The sequence below is a fragment of the Schistocerca serialis genome, chromosome 2 (genome assembly GCF_023864345.2).
Source record: "Schistocerca serialis cubense isolate TAMUIC-IGC-003099 chromosome 2, iqSchSeri2.2, whole genome shotgun sequence".
NCBI lineage: Eukaryota > Metazoa > Arthropoda > Insecta > Orthoptera > Acrididae > Schistocerca > Schistocerca serialis.
Window position 1 is genome coordinate 90,318,685 of NC_064639.1, and position 20,621 is coordinate 90,339,305.

Sequence of the window (20,621 nt, forward strand, 5' to 3'; positions counted from 1 at the left end):
CGTCGAGGCCGAGTTGTGGGCTTTACTACACGGAGCTTGTTGTCAGTCACTTCCAGCCACTCATCTTCCCATCGATGTATGACTTTTTACCTCAACAGCAAGGTGACAGCATGCAGGGGGAACAGCGAACTGGAATACCTGAGGATCACAACACACATCCTTGGCTGCTCAATCCACCCTTTTGTTCCCCACAATACCCATGTGTCCTGGTTTCTAGCAGAGAGGCACTTCCTTCCTTTTAGTTGGAGGAGGGCATCCTGGGTATTCTGGTTTACTTCAACTACTGGGTACAAATATTGGAGACAGTGAAGGGCACAAAGAGAATCAGAACAGACAAGATATTTAGGACTGGAAGAACATCACACCTGCTCCAGAACCAACAACATTGCATATAATGCTGCATCAAAGACCCTAAATTCTTGAGTCACTCAGACCTTGAGGAGATGCTCCATGAAAATGACAGAGCAACTGATGGAGTCCCACTCTTTAGACTCATCCGTAAAGACAGCTACGTAGTTGTGGCACTCATATAAAGATGCTCGTATAAAATGCCAGAAAATATCAAATTAAAAACAGAGGCAGGACTGCAATTTCTCCTCTACTACACTAAACCTAAAATTATGCTGGGACTCTGCAGTAACCGGGGGAAGGGGGGGGGGGGGGGCAGACTGTTTAAACTCTGGATATGGGGTTGTACTTGCTCCACACTGCCTCCAGCACGCGCTGCACGTGAATCCCAAATTGTATTTTGGCTCGTGGACGGTTCCAGAGGGGGACAAGTAACAACATGGAATGCGGGTGAAGTCAGAGCTGTAAGGAACTTACATGCCTGACACATCATGACGAGCTGCTGCTGGGTGGTGAGTGACAGTTCCCAGCCATACCATAGAGACTGGGTAGGGGACTGGTCCTATAAGCACCCATGGCCAGTCTAGTCCCGATGATGATGATAATTAGTAGTGTTTTAGGTTGCACAACAGCGAGGTTATCAGCGCCCGTTCCCAAAAGTTCAATTCAGAGCCGAAGTGTGAGAGAATTGGTATTGTTCAAATTGCAAGAGTGGACACAGCACATCAAAACAGGGAGATAAAACTAAAAAGAAAATAGCAGTACAAACAGGTAAAAATAATTAACGGTGGCTGAGTGACCACTTACAAATAATGGGTGACCAAACTACTGGACAGTCTAGTCCCCTCATGGTGAATGGCATCATTGATTTTCAAATAAGAAGGCCTCGCTGATCCCTGAACACATGAAAGCCCTATAAAACTGGAGCAGACAGCACTGTCCACTCCTCAAGATCGGTGACTAAGGCACTTGACGATGTTCAGTGCCTTCAGGGTTCTCACTTTCAGGTTTCTCAGGAGTGGCAACCATAACAATCTGGAGTCACAAATGAGGCCCAGAAACCTAACTGATTACCTAAAATGTAGGATGGTGTCACTCATATGCAACTCAGGAAAATTAAAATACGACAAGAATGATTACAATGAATGCACACACAAATATTTATCTGCAGAAAACTGAAAACCCGTCTTTGCAGCGCACTCCTCTAAACTCCGCACTGTAAGTTGCAACTGACAGCTCACTGTTCCAACACTGCAGGGGAACAGAAAACAAAAAAATTGTCCAAAAATAAGGAGCAGTGTACAGGACTTGCTGATGTAGACGTGATGCTATTTATAGCTATAGCTAAGTGGGTAACACTTGAAAACACTGCCCCGAGACACATCATTCTCCTGCTCAAAACAATCTGACAGCGAGTCGCCAACTCAGGTCCTAAAAAACCGCTGAGACAGAAAAGACCATATGAAGATTGGGGGGGGGGGGGGGGGGGGACAAAAATCCCACTGATGCAGTTGTTCGAGAATACAGTGTCTCCAAGTAGTATAGTATGCTTTATTGAGATCGCAAAATATCTTTAAGTAGGAAAGCCTGCTGAATAGCTGCCTCTAGCACAGACCGAAATCTCTGGAATCCACAATGAGAGCGGTTAAGGAGTTGCCTAGTCTCTAACAACCAGACCAGACAACAGTTAACAATTCACTTCAGGGTCCTTGCTACACAGCTTGTTAAGGTGATACTCCGATAATTATTGGGACATGTTTGGTCCTTCCCTGTTTTGAGCAGAAATATCTAAAGTGCCTCCCTCCATGAGATGTGGAAGCTACCTGTCTGCTATATGAGATTAAAGCATCCAAGGAGGATTTCCTTTGATGCCGCTGACAAATGACAATGCATGCAATACTAGATTTGGTTGTGACCGGATGCAGTTTCAAGAGTCTCAAGACAGAGCCGATTCAAGCTCCCACATGGAGAAAGGGTAGTTGTAAGTCTCATAATTGTTGGATCCGAAGTCTAATTTTCCCCTCTCTACAGTCACATGGTAGCAACTAAATGCCAGACTGTGATTGGTATTGGCAGTAGTTTTTGCAAAATGCTCGACCAGCGTCTGAACAATGTCTCTGGGTGTGCTTTGGAGACACCCGTTTCAGCATTGCTGTTATTGGTAAACAACAGTGTTTACTGGGGATCCTCTGGGTGGTTTCCCACACTTCTGTTGAAGAAGTGGAATGGTTGATGGAGTCCAGGAACACTTGCCATGACCTTGTCTTACTCTCCCTAACGACGCATCGATCATTGGCCCTCGCAACTCTTAAGGCCCTGCGTTGTCTGCTGTCAGTTGGCATTTAAAATGTCAAAGAGCCACACACCTGCCCCAGATTACTGAACAGCACTCACCTGTCCATCAACATATGGGTCGCCCTCTAAGATGATCTTTGGGATGGATAGGTCAGTGGCATGATGGATCGCTTGTAAGATGTGGTCCACCTGCCCTTAGACACAGTCACAGTGTTCCAACACAGCCTGTTGGCTGAAGAGCGTCCCGTTGGTCCTGTTGACCAACGATTTCAGTAACTTATCATCACGTAGTTCTCCATCCATTAGGTGAATGCAGAAAGGGAAGTGGTCACTAGAATGAATGTCATCAATGACCTCCTACTGAACAGAGTCTGTGAGGGCAGGAGAGCAGAAAGAGAGGTCGATGGCTGAGAATGACCCAGTAGCAGTACAGAAATGAGTGTTAGTACCTGTGTTGATAACGCACAGTTCGTGAAACATCATGAAGCTATCCAAAACCCTGTCCCGAGGGTAAGTAGAGGTCGAGCCCCACAAGACTTGATGGGCATTGAAATCTCCAGGAGGGGAAATGGTCAGGGGAATTGTTCCATAAGATCTGTGGGAGCCTCTGAGTATACGGCATCTAGCAGAGGCCACTACAGGGAGCAAACTGTAATTATCTTATGACCATGAATTTCAACTGTGACTGACTGCAAGTCAATACCCAGAGGGAGGGCAGAGGGGTTGTGCACATTATTGGCAAACACTGCAGCCCCTCCTTTGGCTCTTTCCCCTGATAGGTCTCCTTGCAGTATACAATATAGACCTGTAGCACAGGAACACCTGTATCTTTAAAATGTTTTTCTAGTAAACAAGTACAAGGGGCGTGCCTGTCCACAAGAGTCATGAACCCATGAACCCATTCAAGTTCCACTGTAGTATGGGAGTCATTTCATCAGTGTTGTTTTAATTTACCCCTATCTTTGCAGTGAGGGGCATGAGGGAGTGGACGGACTGCCTTGTAGAGTATGGGGGAGTGGAGGGACTACCCTGTAGAGTGTGTGGGGGAGTGGAGGGACTGCCTGGATCTGGAGGTATCTAAGTCTACGATGTCCTCCTCATCAGTCAGACCTGCCAGAATGATGTCTGATGGTGTCCAGAATAGCTTTCGACATTACCATCAGGACCCCTTCCCTGCACCCTGTCCCCTTGAGGATGGGGGGGGGGGGGGGGGGGGCGTTGGAGGCACTCCGCTTTTCGTATGCCTTCTAGATGCTCACTACGGAACTGTTGCTGGTCTTCTGTTGCAGCTGCCTGGATTGCTTTGTCCTTACTCTTCCCCTTAGTACATAAACGTGCAAGTACAGGTGCTTGTGGTGGATACGGGCACAATGGACATTGTCTGTGTTGAAGTGTCCACCTTGGGAACAGGTGGGACAAGAAGAAGATTTTAAGGATTCCATCTCGGTCCCACGAGCAGCTAGCGAAATAAGGGTTCACTCAGACAGAGCCCAGTGTGCTCAGGTAATTCTTATACAGCTGAGGTGCTGCAGGTTCCCTAGAGGTTGCCCGCTAATGACTGTTCCACCTCAAAAGCCATGCAACTCATCAATGCACAGCACATCTTGAGACTGAAGGTTTTCTAATAGTGGTGCCAGAACTAGCAATTACACAGTAAATCATGCAAATCTACAGGCTGCAAATTCAACTAAATACTTAGAGATTACAATTACAGGAACCTAAACTGGACGATCACACAGATACTGTGATTTATTGGCAGAACACTTACAAAATGCAACAGGTCTACTAAAGAGACTGTTTACATTACGCTTGTCTACCCTCTTCTGGAATACTGCTTTGTGGTGTGGGATTTGCATCTGATAGGATTGACGGAGGACGTCGAAAAAGTTCAAAGATGGGAGGCTTGTTTTGTATTATCACAAAATAAGGGAGAGAGTATCATGGATATGAAACAAGAATTGTGGTGGCAGTCAAAAAAAAAAAAAAAAAGGTGTTTCATTGTGGCAGGATCTTCTCAAGAAATTTCAATCACCAACTTTCTCCTCAGAGTGTGAAAATATTTTGTTGGTGCCAACCCACACAGAATGGTAATCACAATAAAATAAGAGAAATCAGAGCTCGCACGGGAAGAGTGTTCATTTTTCCTGTGTGTTATTCGAGAGTGGAACAGTAGAGAAGTAGCTTAAACGTGGTTCAATGAACCCTGAGCTAGGCACTTAATAGTGAATTGCCGAGTAATTATGTGGATACAGAGATGTATCAAACGTGTCAGGGAATGCGGAAAGCAGTGCAGTCGTTGTTGTAATGCGGAAATGGAGCGATGCATCTGATGTCCAAAAGCGCCAAAGGTTGAAACATTTCTGAAACGGATAAGTTTGTAAACTGATCGCATGCCGCTGTGGTTAAAGTACACTGTGCATGGGAAAATGGTGCTATCCAAAACCGGTGCTGAGCCAACTCTGGTGCACCATGGGACACAGATAATAGGGGTGAACGACAGCTGCACAAACATGCAGTTATGTAATAAAATCCAGATTGCCACTATCATAGTCTAATGATGTATATACTGTGATGGATCCATCTTTAGACCATCTGTAGCAGTTACATAACTTTTTTTTTTTTTTTTAATTTATTATAATGTTGGTCAATCATACTCTCCAATATACAAATTTGGTACTTACATTCGTATATCATCAGTGGTTGCTGTCACTCTGTATTGTATTACAACATGGTGTAGGTTTCGGATTCTTCTGCTGTTGGCTGTTTTATGGTTTGCTCCTGTTATTAATGGTCCTTTACTGTAACTTTAATAATTTGGAGTTATATCATCAGATCTAACAGACTGACCACATAAGCTATACGGCTACAATTGCTGTATCTACCATCTACATCCATACTCCACAAGCCACCTGACAGTGTGTGGCGGAGGGTAACTTGAGTACCTCTATTGGTTCTCCCATTTATTCCAGTCTCGTATTGTTCGTGGAAAGAAAGATTGTGAGTATGCCTCTGTGTGGGCTCTAATCTCTCTGATTTTATCCTCATGGTCTCTTCGCGAGATATACGTAGGAGGGAGCAATATACTGCTTGACTCCTCAGTAAAGGTATGTTCTCGAAATTTCAACAAACACCCATACCGAGCTACTGAGCGTCTCCCTTGCAGACTCTTCCACTGGAGTTTATCTATCATGTCCATAACGCTTTCGCGATTACTAAATGATCCTGTAATGAAGCACGCTGCTCTCCATTGGATCTTCTCTATCTCTTCTATCAACCCTATCTGGTACGGATCCCACACCAGTGAGCAGTATTCAAGCAGTGGGCGAACAAATGTACTGTAACCTACTTCCTTTGTTTTCAGACTGCATTTCCTTAGGATTCTTCTAATGAATCTCAGTCTGGCATCTGCTTTACCGACAATTAATTTTATATGGCCATTCCATTTTAAATCACTCCTAATGCCTACTCCCAGATAATTTATGGAATTAACTGATTCCGGTTGCTGACCTGCTATATTGTAGCTAAATGATAAAGGATCTTTCTTTCTATGCATTCGCAGCACATTACACTTGTCTACATTGAGATTGAATTGCCATTCCCTACACCATGCGTCAATTCGTTGCAGATCCTCCTGCATTTCAGTACAATTTTCCATTGTTACAACCTCTCGATATACTACAGCATCATCTGCAAAAAAGCCTCAGTGAACTTCCGATGTTATCCACAAGGTCATTTATGTATATTGTGAATAGCAATGGCCCTATGACACTCCCCTGCGGCACACTTGAAATCACTCTTACTTCGGAAGACTTCTCTCCACAGAGAATGACATGCTGCATTCTATTATCTAGGAACTCTTCAATCCAATCACACAATTGGTCTGATAGTCCATACACTCTTACTTTGTTCATTAAATGACTGTGGGAAACTGTATCGAACGCTTTGCGGTATCTACCTGGGAACCCGTGTCTATGGCCCTCTTGAGTCTCGTGGACGAATAGTGCAAGCTGGGTTTCACATGATTGTCTTTTTTGAAACCCATGTGATTACTACAGAGTAGATTTCTAGTCTCCAGAAAAGTCATTATACCTGAACATAATACGTGTTCCAAAATTCTACAACTGATTGACATTAGAGATTTAGCCCTATAGTTCTGCACATCTGTTCGACGTCCCTTCTTGAAAATGGGGATGACCTGTGCCCTTTTCCAATCTTTTGGAACGCTACACTCTTCTAGAGACCTATGGTACACCGCTGCAAGAAGGGGGGCACGTTCCTTCGCATAGTGTGTCAATGATATCATTTCAGTCTGTATGTACAATATTTGTAACTGACGTGGCTGTGGGGAGTTGTTTGTGTTTATCTGTTAACTCTCTTCACTAACTTAAAAAAAAAGTATGAAATGGTTACATTTTAAATCTGTTTCTTCATTTAAAATCTCACCAGGGCATCGTACTATGCATATGTAGATTTCTATCTCTTCAATTACATTCACTGTTAAACCTTTAGGTTCTGTGTTGTTGTTATCGTTCTTTAAGTGGCTGAACATTTGCTAATGCTCGTGTTGTCTCAATATCTTATACATACAGCCCAAAATGATAACATCAACACACTGTAGCAATGGTAAAAAAAATAGCATATTTGGCCAACTGCCACAACTGTCAAATCTGACAATAAAATATCAGATTACAAAAATTACAAGAAAGGGCCATTTAACAACAGGAGCAAGCTCTAAAACAGCTTACAGCATAGGAGTCCTAAACCTACACCACACTGTAATACAATACAGAGTGACATCGACCACTGATGACATATGGAAATAAGTACCAAATCTGTATATCCAATGATTACCCAACATTATAATAAAATAAAAAATTATGTAAATTCCAAAGATTGTCTGAAGATGGAAATCTCACTGAAATGAATCAGTCACAATAAATACACCATTAAACTACAACAGCAGCAATCTGGATTTTTATGTAGTTTCTCTATGGGGTATCTTCTATGCTGCAGTCCCATTGGATAAACCAAGGGGTTACCAACAGTTTATCCTCAACAACCATTCAGGATATGTTACTGCATATCCTGAATAGTCATTGAGGATAAACTGTTGAACCTTCGCAGCCGGCGCCTGGTTCATGCACCTATGCTGACTGCTGTTCATTGGCAACAAAGGCAGTTGCAGTACTGACGTGCAAATTCTAGCAACAGGTGGCCATTGCAGATGCATCATGTTTTATGCTCCATCAGATAGATGACAAACACCCTGCAACAATTGACAGAAGGATCCAGGCCAGAGGAGGGAGCGTTATAGTCTGAGGAATGTTTTCGTGGTATTCCATTGGTGATCTTGTCATTCTGAAAGGCACAATGAATGTCCTTGGGGACCTTGTTCATCCCTACATGCAGTTTGCTGTTTTCCCTTGGCACAATGATATCTACCAACAGGACAAAGCAAAGTGGCACACAGCTTACAGAGCACGTGCATGATTTGAAGAGCACCAGGACAAGTTTACCGTACTCCCCCGGCCACCAAACTCCCGGATTTAAAGCCATTCGAGAATTTATGAGACCACCTCGATTGGGCTGGTCATACCAATGATCCTCAACCGAGGAACCTAGAGCAACTGGCCACTGCACTGAAGTCGGCATGGCTCCACATCTCTGTTTGTAAGTCCCAGAACCCCACTACTTTTCTTCCTGCAAAATTCCAGCAGTCCCCACAGCAAAAGATGGTTATTCAGGCTTCTGACAGGTAGTCATATTAACATGACAGGACACTGCGTGTCTCTTATGTTGTTTCCAGATGACATGAACTTGATCTAAAAGTTGGACTCAGCTCTGCAATTGAGCTCAAAATTAATGACACAATTGAAAAACTCCTCTCATGCTCCATTGCAAACTAAACACAAACAAGACAGCTCATATGCTCTTCTACCCATCCCGAGACCATCAGCTCACGTCACTGTACCCTCATAAGTTGATGGCACAGAAATTTTAATGGAAATAAAAGTTTTTGAAAGACTGGGTTGAGAGTCGGACCACCAAGGCAAAATTGTTAAACAAGCTCAGCAGTCTCTGTTATGCATTCAAAATTCTCAGGCAATATGTGATATAAACACTCTAATGAACTGTTTATAATTGGCTAGTGTACTCAGTATTAGCAAATGGCATCCCTTTCTCGTAGATAAATTACATAAAAATAGTCTTCATGGAGAAGAAGAATAATGAAGAGATAATGAGTGTATCAATACGATCTGCCCTCAGACCCATTTTCAAATAATGTATTGCCAGATCCCCATATTTACATTCCAGAGATAGTTTCTACTGTCTAAAGCCTGCTTTTTAATGCACTGCCCCTCATCAATCTAGAATAAATAAAAATGTAAATGATCATTTGTTCAAAATCGCATATCTCCATGATTTCTTCACCAATTGCTTTGAAATTTTGAAACAGTGTTGCATTTGAACACAAGCGTGTTTTTAAACAACTACTGGAGTGCTATATGGCATCCAAACACATATATAAGAATAAAGGGGATTCGATATTAGCAAAATACCACATAGGTATTTGTTCAAAGTCGTAAATCTCTTGAAATTTCCACACAATGTTGCATGCGAATAGGCATTTGTTTTTATGTGCCTATTTACAATACATATAATATACAAATAAATATGGAATATAACATAATAAGGAAACATTATTGCCAAGTAACTCGAAAAGTTTACCAATTTACTATTAGGCAATACTCTTATGAAGAATCAGACAGATATAGGCTAGATAGTTTTTAAACAAGGTGTCCGGAATCCCTGAACCATCACACCAACAACCTGACAACAGCTTTCGCATCCCGCAACTACCCTCCCGACCTGGTACAGAAGCAAATAACCAGAGCCACTTCCTCATCCCCTCAAACCCAGAATCCCCCACAGAAGAACCACAAAAGTGCCCCACTTGTGACAGGATACTTTCCGGGACTGGACCAGACTCTGAATGTGGCTCTCCAGCAGGGATACGACTTCCTCAAATCCTGCCCTGAAATGAGATCCATCCCTCATGAAATCCTCCCCACCCCACCAAGAGTGTCTTTCCGCCGTCCACCTAACCTTCGTAACCTGTTAGTTCATCCCTATGAAATCCCCAAACCACCTTCCCTACCCTCTGGCTCCTATCCTTGTAACTGCCCCCGGTGTAAAACCTGTCCCATGCACCCTCCCACCACCACCTACTCCAGTCCTGTAACCCGGAAGGAGTACACGATCAAAGCCAGAGCCACATGTGAAAGCACCCATGTGATTTACCAACTGACCTGCCTACACTGTGATGCATTCTATGTGGGACCGACCAGCAACAAACTGTCCATTCGCATGAATGGGCACAGGCAGACAGTGTTTGTTGGTAATGAGGATCACCCTGTGGCTAAACATGCCTTGGTGCACGGCCAGCACATCTTGGCACAGTGTTACACCGTCCGGGTTATCTGGATACTTCCCACCAACACCAACCTATCCGAACTCCGGAGATGGGAACTTGCTCTTCAATGTATCTTCTCTTCCCGTTACCCACCAGGCCTCAATCTCCGCTAATTTCAAGTTGCCGCCACTCATACCTCACCTGTCATTCAACATCATCTTTGCCTCTGCACTTCCGCCTCGACTGACATCTCTGCCCAAACTCTTTGTCTTTAAATATGTCTGCTTGTGTCTGTATATGTGTGGATGGATATGTGTGTGTGCGCGAGTGTATACCCGTCCTTTTTCCCCCCTAAGGTAAGTCCTTCCGCTCCCGAGATTGGAATGACTCCTTACCCTCTCCCTTAAAACCCACTTCCTTTCGTCTTTCCCTCTCCTTCCCTCTTTCCTGATGAGGCAACAGTTTGTTGCGAAAGCTTGAATTTTGTGTGTATGTATGTGTCTGTTTGTGTTTCTATCGACCTGCCAGCGCTTTCGTATGGTAAGTCACATCATCTTTGTTTTTTAAATATGTTTATAAATTTGTTACACAAAAGTAACCTTTAAGTGTGGAAAAGGAAAATAACTTATAGATATGTTCAATACTGCTCTGGCTGCAAAACAACTTGAAGTTATATTTACAAATGTTTAATGTGGATACATATTATAACAAGACCAATGTCACATCTGTAACAGTAACATACTGCTAGCCAACCCTGACAGGAGATGGACAGAGGGATGGGAGGAAATGTTAACAGAAAGTGAAACAGATGAGTGAGTGAGAGAGAGGGAAAGGGAGAGAGACAAAAGACAGAGAGAGAGAGAGAGAAGGGGGGAGAGCTTGGGCATAGAAAGGGGAGAGGAGGTGATGGGCTGACAAGGGGGTGGGGGGGGGAGGAGGAGGTGGAGAGAGAAAGAGGGGAGGAGAATGACAGAGAAAGTGGGGAGGAGATGGACAGAGAAAGGGGGGGAGGAGGATATAGGCAAAGAGAGAGGGAGGAGGAGGATATGGACAAAGAGAGAGGGAGGAGGAGGATATGGACAAAGAGAGAGGGAGGAGGATATGGACCAAGTTGGAGAGAATAGAAGGAGATTACAACATATACCCCAAACATATTAGAAATTTCTGCTTTTTCTTTTCTTTCTTTTCCACTTTAAGCAGACTAAGCAACAGCAATGTGTGGCCGGGAACAGCCAGGTATAAATAAAAGCAGTACCTTCACTCAAAAAGTGAAAGATTTGCTAATGAAACATACATTTCATTCTGTTGCGGAGTACCTAAAGGCTCACTTGCATTAACTATTAAGCTCATCGTCTCTCACAGAAAACTTTAATCTTAAGAAAATAAAAGTCATAAAAATATTGTGTACACAGTGGTCAACAGCACCAATAATTACTTTTTACACTTGCCTCCTGCTTAAGGTAGAATTTCACTGTTTCATAGAGCTATAAAGAAATAATGTGCTTGCATTCATATGCAATGTGATCTATTTTCTATATTTTAGTATATTAAAATAGACAATGAGTCTTTTGTCAATTCTAAACCTTAGCTACTATTGTATTTGGCACAACAGGTCTGATGACTTTTCATGTATATTTTAGTTTATTTAGCTGCTGAAGATAAACGTTAGGTTATTGCTGCAATTACTTAACATGTTCTGTTCTTTGCAGGTGTAAATACAAATGCATTTAACATTTTGCAATTAGCCCCATAACCCCACGGTTATACAGTCTAAGATTTCTGGACTTCAAATAAACAACTGACAACAATATGAAATAGGATAAATTGTTACCCAGCATGTGCAGCAGACAGGCAAATTTAATCATTTTAATGCAGAATAAGCTATCGGACAAAGTCCTTCCTCAGAAGCAGAAAAGTAAATGTGTACACACACACACACACACACACACACACACACACACACACACACACACAAATGGGGATAGGGATAAGAGCAAGTTGCAATAGGGACTGAGGAGGCCATGAGGTTTCTGAGAATGGAGGCTATGACGAAACAGTCCACGGATGAACAGCCGGGTGTTAGTGTCCAAAGGGCATAATATTTCAGCAAGCGACCACGTTGCCATCATCAGGTGCTCTGACAAACTGACCACTGAGGCACTGACACCGGGCTTTTATATCCTCCCCTCCCCCCTCCCCCTCCAGGTGCTCTGAACGTGGTCTGTGCCCAGGTGTGGAGCATTCAGCATCCGTCCTGTTCGCGGTCCGCACCCATGGGCGTGTGCTGACTCAGTCTTCTTAGTATCGCTGCCTGTTCTCAACATCAGTTCATAGTGGTATGTCTTCTTTCTCCTTTTAATGAGATTTGAAGCAGGCTTGCAGGCCTTACTAAGGATGTAACTGCTATCTCAATTGATTAGGAGTTCCTGTACTCAAATCTCAGTAGATTCTTTAATGACAAAGTCTCAATATTTGAACGTCTTGTGTCAGAACCTTGGTATGGTCATTATTTATACTGTGTAATTCCAAGTGGCAACGTTCAGCAATCCGGACTTGTTAGGCTGCTGCAGTCTGGTGTGCCGTTGATCTTCTTAGCAACGATCTTCGATAGTGCACACCATTTGACCTATGTAAGTCAAGCCACATTCACAGGGGAATCTGGTAGACTCCAGATTTCCACAGTCCTGGATTGTCCTCGACATTACCAAGCAGTGTTTCTGTCTTAATTGGTGGGCAGAAGACAGTCTTCACTTGAAGTTTTTGAAGAATTCGACCTATATTTCCCTATAAAGCACCACAGAATGGAATGCTAGCCCCCATCCTGCTGAGGTACCTCTTCTGTTTCCTCCATTTGCACAATCAGTGTGGGATGTAGAGCTTTCCGAATCTGCTTCTCTATGTAGCCATTTTTCTGCAAAACTGACCTTCAGATGTTCAAGTTCTTGGTTAAGGCTCTCATTGTCAGACAGGGTACAGCCCTTTGGACCAATGTTTTGAGGATGCCGTTCCTCTGCGCTGGATGGTGACAGCTGTTTGCATGTAAGTAGTGTCGGTGTGCATCTTCTTATGGTACACACTGTGGCCAATGTGTCATCTGCTCTTCTTTTAAACAGGACATCCAGAAAGGGGAGTACTCTATCTACTTCGACTTCCATGGTAAACTTGATGTTCTGGTGTACAGAACTGAGACGTATTTATTTATTTATTGTTCCGTGGGACCACATTAAGGAGAAGTCTCCATGGTCATGGAACGAGTCAATACATGAAATTATAACACGATTGTAGAAACAGATAAAATGAAATATAAGAAACATATTCACGTGACACGTCATTAGTTTAAATAAAGAAAATCAAGAATGTAACACTGGAATTTGCTTAATTTTTTAGCTTTTCCAGGAGCTCCTCGACAGAATAGAAGGAGTGAGCCATGAAGAAACGCTTCAGTTTAGACTTAAAAGCGTTTGGGCTACTGCTAAGATTTTTGAGTTCTTGTGGTAGCTTATTGAAAATGGATGCAGCAGAATACTGCACTCCTTTCTGCACAAGAGTCAAGGAAGTGCATTCCACATGCAGATTTCATTTCTGCCTAGTATTAACTGAGTGAAAGCTGCTAACTCTTGGGAATAAGCTAATATTGCTAACAGCAAACGACATTAAAGAAAATATATACTGTGAGGGCAATGTCAGAATTCCCAGACTATTGAATAGGGGTCGACAAGAGGTTCTCGAACTTACACCACACATAGCTCGAACAGCCCGTTTTTCAGCCAAAAATACCCTTTTCGAATCAGAAGAATTACCCCAAAAAATAATACCATATGACATAAGCGTATGAAAATATGCGAAGTAGGCTACTTTTTGTGTTGAAATGTCACTTATTTCAGATACTGTTCTAATGGTAAATAAAGCGGCATTTAGTTTCTGAACAAGATCCTGAACACGGGCTTTCCACAACAGCTTACTATCTATTCATACGCCTAGGAACTTGAACAGCTCCGTCTCGCTTATAACATGCCCATTCTGTCTGATTAAAATATCAGTTCTTGTTGAATTGTGAGTTAGAAACTGTAAAAACTGATTCTTACTGTGATTTAGCATCAAATTATTTTCCACAAGCCACGAACTTATTTCATGAACTACATTATTTGATAATGTTTCAATATTACACACAAGATCCTTCACTACCAAGCTGGTGTCATCAGCAAACAGAAATATTTTTGAATCACCTGTAATACTAGAAGGCATATCATTTATATAAATAAGAAACAGCAGTGGCCCCAGCACCGATCCTTGGGGAACGCCTCATTTAACAGTGCCCCATTGGGACTGAACATCATTACCACTCTCAATATTGCGGAGAATTACCTTCTGCTTTCTGTTCTTAAAGTAAGAGGCGAACCAATTGTAAGCTACTCCCCTTACTCCATAATGTTCCAACTTCTGCAGTAATATTTTGTGGTCAACACAGTGAAAAGCCTTCGTTAAATCAAAGAAAACACCTAACGTTCGCAACCTTTTATTTAATCCGTCCAACACCTCACAGAGAAAAGAGACTACAGCATTTTCAGTTTTTAAGCCATTTCTAAAACCAAACTGTACATTGGACATCAAATTATGTGAATTTAAATGCTGCAGTAACCTTGTATATACAACCCTCTCGATAACTTTAGCAAACACCGATGGCATAGAAATAGGTCTATAATTATCAACATTATCCCTGTCTCCCTTTTTATAAAGTGGCTTCACTACCGAGTACTTTAATCGGTCAGGAAACCGACCACTCCTAAAGGAAAAGTTACAGATATGGCTAAGTACTGGGCTAACATACATGGAACAATACTTCAGTGTTCTGCTAGATACCCCGTCATATCCATGAGAGTTCTTGGTCTTTAGTGATTTAATTATTAACGCAATCTCCCTCTTGTCAGTATCATGGAGGAGCATTTCAGGCAACAGTCTCGGAACACTTTTTTCTACGAGCGCTATATGATTCCCTGTTGGGACTAGGTTTCTACTTAGTTCACCTGCTATATTCAGAAAGTGATTATTAAATACTGAGGAAACCATTCAGCTTGTCTCTACCATGTGGTCATATGACAATCGTCAACATAGGTTTCCACTGTGCTGAAACAAGGGCTTCCTCCTCAAAATGTTCCATGAACAAGGTGGTGACGACTGGTGAATGTGGACTCTCCATGGCCACTCCGTCCATCTGCTCATAGTATCCACTGTCGAAGAGGAAGTATGTTGATGTCAGGACGTGCGTAAAAAGATTGGTCATCTCTGTGCCAAACTTCTGACCAATAAGTTAAAAGGATTTCTCCAAAGCCACCCTTCCGAAGAGAGAGACATCATCAAAACTCACAAGGCTGTCCGTATCACAAAGTCTGAAGTTGTAAGACGCCCGACAAAATCCACTGAGATGCGAATATGATGTAGACATTTACCAAAATAAGGGCTATGCATTTCCTTCAGGTATTTTGCAAGTGAGTACATTGGAGCACTAATGTTGCTGACAATCGCGTGTAAAGTCACTCCCTCTTTGTGTACATTTAGAAGACTGTGAAATCTCGGTGGAACACATCCTCTCTGTCGTAGCTTCTTCACAACACCGTCTGGTAAGCCAGATTCCCCTGGTCTTCCTCTCCACTCTCTTGGTAAGGTCAGTGTTGATCTTCCGATGTGCGCTGTCTTCTAGCAAACCCTGCACCTTCTCGATGTAATCTTGATGAGATAAGATCACAGTTGAGTTGCCTTTGTTGGCTGGTAAGACTATGATATCTCGATCTTCTTGTAGCTCCCATATGGCCGCCCTCTCCCTGGTACAGATGTTTGGTTTCACAGGTATAGTTTATCTGAGAGCACGACAAGTTTCGCAACATACTTCTTCAACTGCTTCAGGTGGAAGTCATGCAGCCGTCTGTTCCACTGCACTGATGACATCTGTGATAACTGTGGATTTAGGAATTGGTGCAAAGTTGAGTCCTCTCTAAAGAACTGCGAGCGTGTCCTCATCCAGTTGCCTGGCCCTGAGATTGATGATAGTCTTGCAGGGAGCCTCAGAAGATCTGATAAATGCTCTAATTTTGATGTCTGACGCACAGTGGCCTTTCTTTGTGCAGAGTCTGCTCATGTGACACAGTCAATCCATTCCCATGTTCAGGAGTTGACCTGGTTGGCCAGCTGTAGAAGGAGTTTGTGAAGTTCTCTGTTAGTTGAGTCTAGGCAACAGTGAGCAAAACATAATTCTTTCACGAACCATGCCTAGGCTGGCATGTTTCTTGATTCTTCTGGCTGCTGCTGAATCAATGTGATGTGTCATCTTGGCAAAGTTCGGCAGCACACACTTTTCATGGCATCCCATAAGGAATGCAAATGCACTCAGTAAATGGCTTCTCTGGTAATGCAGCTTGTCAAGCCTTTTCATGCAACAATACTTCTCCTCCCTGTAAAGGTATGTGACATGATTGTTCGATTTCTCGTGGCATACTTCATGATGGAAGAGTTCACGGGTGGACACGTGGGTGTTAGTGTCCAATGGGCACAATATTTTGGCATGTTTAAAAGGAGAAAGAAGACATCCCACCATGAACTGACATCAAGAAAAGGCAGATATCCTAAGAAGATGCTGCCATCACATGCCCTTGGGTGCAAATTGCAAACGGAACAGATGGTAGAAGCTCTGCACCTGAGTGTGGACCACGTTTGGAACACCTGGAGGGTAGGAGATAAAAGCCTAGTGCCAGCGCCTCGGCAATCAGTTCGTCAGTGCACCTGATGAAGGCAATGTGGTCGCTTGCAAAAATATTGTGCCTGTTGGACACTAACACCCGGCTGCTCACAGGCTGTGAAGCAGTTGTTGAAGTCAAATATACCATATTGGGCAGCATGCTTGGCAACTGGATGGCCCAGCTGCTTCATTGGCAGTTTGGCAACACTCATATGTGAGGATAGACAGCATAAGTAGAATGCTGCACAGTGGTTGCAGCTAAATTTGTAGATCACAAGACTGCTTTAACAGGTGGCCTTGGCTTTTATGGGGTATGAGATGCCTGTGACAGAACTGGCATAGGCGGTAGATGAAGGACATATGGAAAAGGACTTGCACCTGGGTTTACTGCAAGGATATGAGCCATGGGTAAGGTGTTGGGATACGTATGGTATTTGGGATGGATGAGGAAACTGGGTAGTTAGGGTGGGTGGCAAAATACCATAGCCCTGATGCCAGTGAACACCGCCTTTTCCAACGTCCAACTGACTAAATGTACAACCTCCTTCCTAGTCACCATGACCAACTATATCCCCAGCCATAATCACTTCCCCTTTGAAGGCATCACATCCAAACAAATCCACACTACAGCCTTGGGTACACACACGGTACCATCCTATGCCTATCAATTAGTGGGACATCTAGAGGAATACTTGCTGGTCACCCAGAATCCCAAACTCCTCACCTGCTTCAGATTCAGTGGACCTTGCGTGAGGACACCCTACCCACATTCTTCCAGAACCTCATCATCATCTACTCCATTCACCTTGTTGTCCTCAGCCCATCAAGCTATCTCTGACATATCGGCCTCTATCTCATAGATGGCTACATCAGTACCTTGGGCCGCATAAAACCTACCAATCACCAACAATACCTCCATTTCAGATGCTTCCACCCACTTCACACCAAGAAGTCCATTCCATATAGCCTAGCCACAGATGGTCTTTGCACCTTTAGTGATGAGCAGTTCATCTCCAAATACACCAAGCTTCTTGCTGAGGCATTCACAGAACGAAATTTACCATCCACATTGTCGAGAAACTATATCCCCCGCACAGTCACCTCCCATCCCCTGCACAGTCACTGAATAGCATTCCACACATAACTCAGATACCTCAAGACAGGAAGCAAATCAATCATGTTCTCTACCTGGATTGAGACTTATCTTTGATCAGTCCCTGAAACAAGAAATATCCTTGGTGGTCAAGAGACAGTAGGGCCAATAAGTTGCCAATCAGGCTACCCAATATGGTGTGTGTGACTTTGTTTGTGCTATCTGGATTCTTCCCACCAACATCAATTCCTGTGAATTTCATGGGTGAAAATTACAACTGCAACAGACGTCATTCCTGTAGCCCCGACACCTAGTCCCAGCTCAACCTAACCTACCCCTCCCTTGCTCCCACTCCAGCCCACCACAGCCACCTTATACTGAACATAACAGCAGTCCATTCTGTCTCCATCACATTGTTGCACACTTTTCCATATTTCTTCCGCCTACCCACCCCATGTCTCTTCTGTAACCCCCCCCCCCCCCCCTTCCTCCAACTAATCACCTCAGCTGACAGCTGAGACTGCTGCTTACCGTTGTTAAGCCACAGTGCCCAGAGACGACAGTGCCCATATGTACACTTGTGTGTGTGTGTGTGTGGACTTTTTATGTCTCAGGAAACACTTTGTCCGATAGCTTGTGTGTATCGTGTATTAAACTGGGGACCTAGAAACGATGGAGAGGCTTCGTCCCGCCATAGTCCTCAGTGGTTCACAACCCCACATCAGGCCACAGCAATCCACCCACCCCACCGCTGCTCCACACCGAACCCAGGGTAATTGTTCAGTTCGGCCTCCAGTGGGCATCCCCCGCCTAACCCGGCAACGTCTCACACCATCCCCCCCGATGAGGGTAACCCCAAATGTTTGCATGGTAGAGTAATTATGGTGTACGCATATGTGGAGACAGTGTTCATGCTGCAATTGCCGACATAGTGTAACTGAGGCAGAATAAGGGGAACCAGCCGCATTCGCCAAGGTAGATGGAAAACTGCCTTAAAAGCCATCCACAGGCTGGCCGGCACACCAGACCTCAACACTAATCCACCAGACGGATTCGTGCAAGGGGCTCCAATAGCTTAGTCTACTTTGAAATGTGACTTCCAGCCAATCAATGTCTCCTCTATTTGGTAAGTAGCAATGTATCCTATTTTATGTTGTTGTTACTGCATCATATATTTTCCACTATTTAATTTCACATGTTACAGCCTGTCCCAAACAGTGTGTTCAAAAAAACTATGCTGCTACAAAATTACACAAACTTCATCTTGAACAATGAATTACATAAATTACCTACAACTACTCATACTTGAATTCATTTCGATGCCACAAAGTAAAGGGTGTGGTATATGCGAAACAAGTTACTGGTTTACTAGTTTTGCCCATTTAGTCATTGCTACTGCCATGACTATGTCACATTCATAAAACTGACAATAAACCACATTGAAATATTTTGTGAAAATATGCTGTGGAACAAATTAAGTATTTCTACATTTTATCTAAAAACTTTGAAACCACTCTGTAAATAGAGCAGTGATTACCTCTAAAAAAGAATTTAAAAAAAAAAAAAAATAAGCTGATGGCTAAGCAGCCAAAGATAAGCCCCCGGGCTTTGATAAGTACCGTGCATAGAATTTTTTAAATCACGATTAGTGACTGAATGTAATTTGTTTTTTTTTAATGGTTTACTTGGTACACAGCATGTATGTAAACAGCCAAGGAGTAGTACAACAATTAATGAATAAGGGCAATTAAGTTGGAGAAATGGATATATGGCTGAAAATTATTGTTAATATTTGACCCACATCGATGTCTCTGTAATATAAGTTTGACAATTTCATGAGCTGTTAGTGTAACACCAGCCTCTACACCGTAGTTAAAAGTGGCCAATATTCAAATATTTTATAGGACACCTGAACAGGTTATGTCAGTTTACAAGCGAAAAATAAGAAACCATTAGTGACAATGACAACTGGTCCAGCTATAAGAATTTTTATTCAAAATAAATTATCAGTATCGCTGCTGTTATTGGCGCTAACTGCCAACGATTGTTTACCTACCCACCGCCCTCATGGATAAACAATTCCTTTACACACTTTGTTACTTCTCACTCTATATTTGAATTAAATTTATTCCGCCGTGAATGGGCAGATGTGTGTTGAAAATTATGGTTGCAACTTTAAATTTCTGTATATAGATAAATTGTTTAATTTGTTTTCCGATCGTAATACGTCCTAGAGGATTTTTGAAGATATACCAAAAAATTCTCTGATTTTCTTTTCATTTGTGCATACTCTAACAAACCGCTAAGCAGTGGTTGCAGAAAATTAATTCAAAATATAAGAAAAGATTACCTGACTCCTGTAGATACCGGTACACCAAGAAATTCACTTCGTCACTTGAAAAACTCATTGTGTCGTATATCTCACTTCATTTGAACACAACCGATAAACACAAACATTAAATACTACAGCCAAAGAGTCAGTTAGTTTACTAACGTTGCTGAATCCAAAGATGTTTACCAATACGTTTATTTCGGGGAGCCGAAGAGTCATAGGACCTGGCCTGATCTGCAGAAAAACGTGCATAATACGTAGTTCATTCACTATTTATATAAATTCACGTATTTTAAGGTATACTGATGTTTTAAGTCATACAGGGCGACTGTATACGAAAACTGACATCAAAACGTAAAATTAGAAGCAAAAATAACCCTACTAAAAGAACAAAACCTTTTATCCAGTA

At 42.8% G+C, this 20,621-nt stretch overlaps 1 protein-coding gene across 1 annotated transcript in view; it reads right to left on the reverse strand.

The window, feature by feature from the left end:
• LOC126456770 (F-box-like/WD repeat-containing protein TBL1XR1) overlaps positions 1–20,367 on the reverse strand; it is a 168,756-nt gene extending 148,389 nt beyond the window's left edge. Inside the window, exon 1 of the mRNA XM_050092535.1 lies at positions 20,231–20,367. Coding sequence (XP_049948492.1) covers positions 20,231–20,288 — 58 coding nt within the window. The 5' untranslated portion in view covers positions 20,289–20,367. The remainder of the gene's footprint in view (positions 1–20,230) is intronic.
• Between the last annotated feature and the right edge of the window lie 254 nt (positions 20,368–20,621).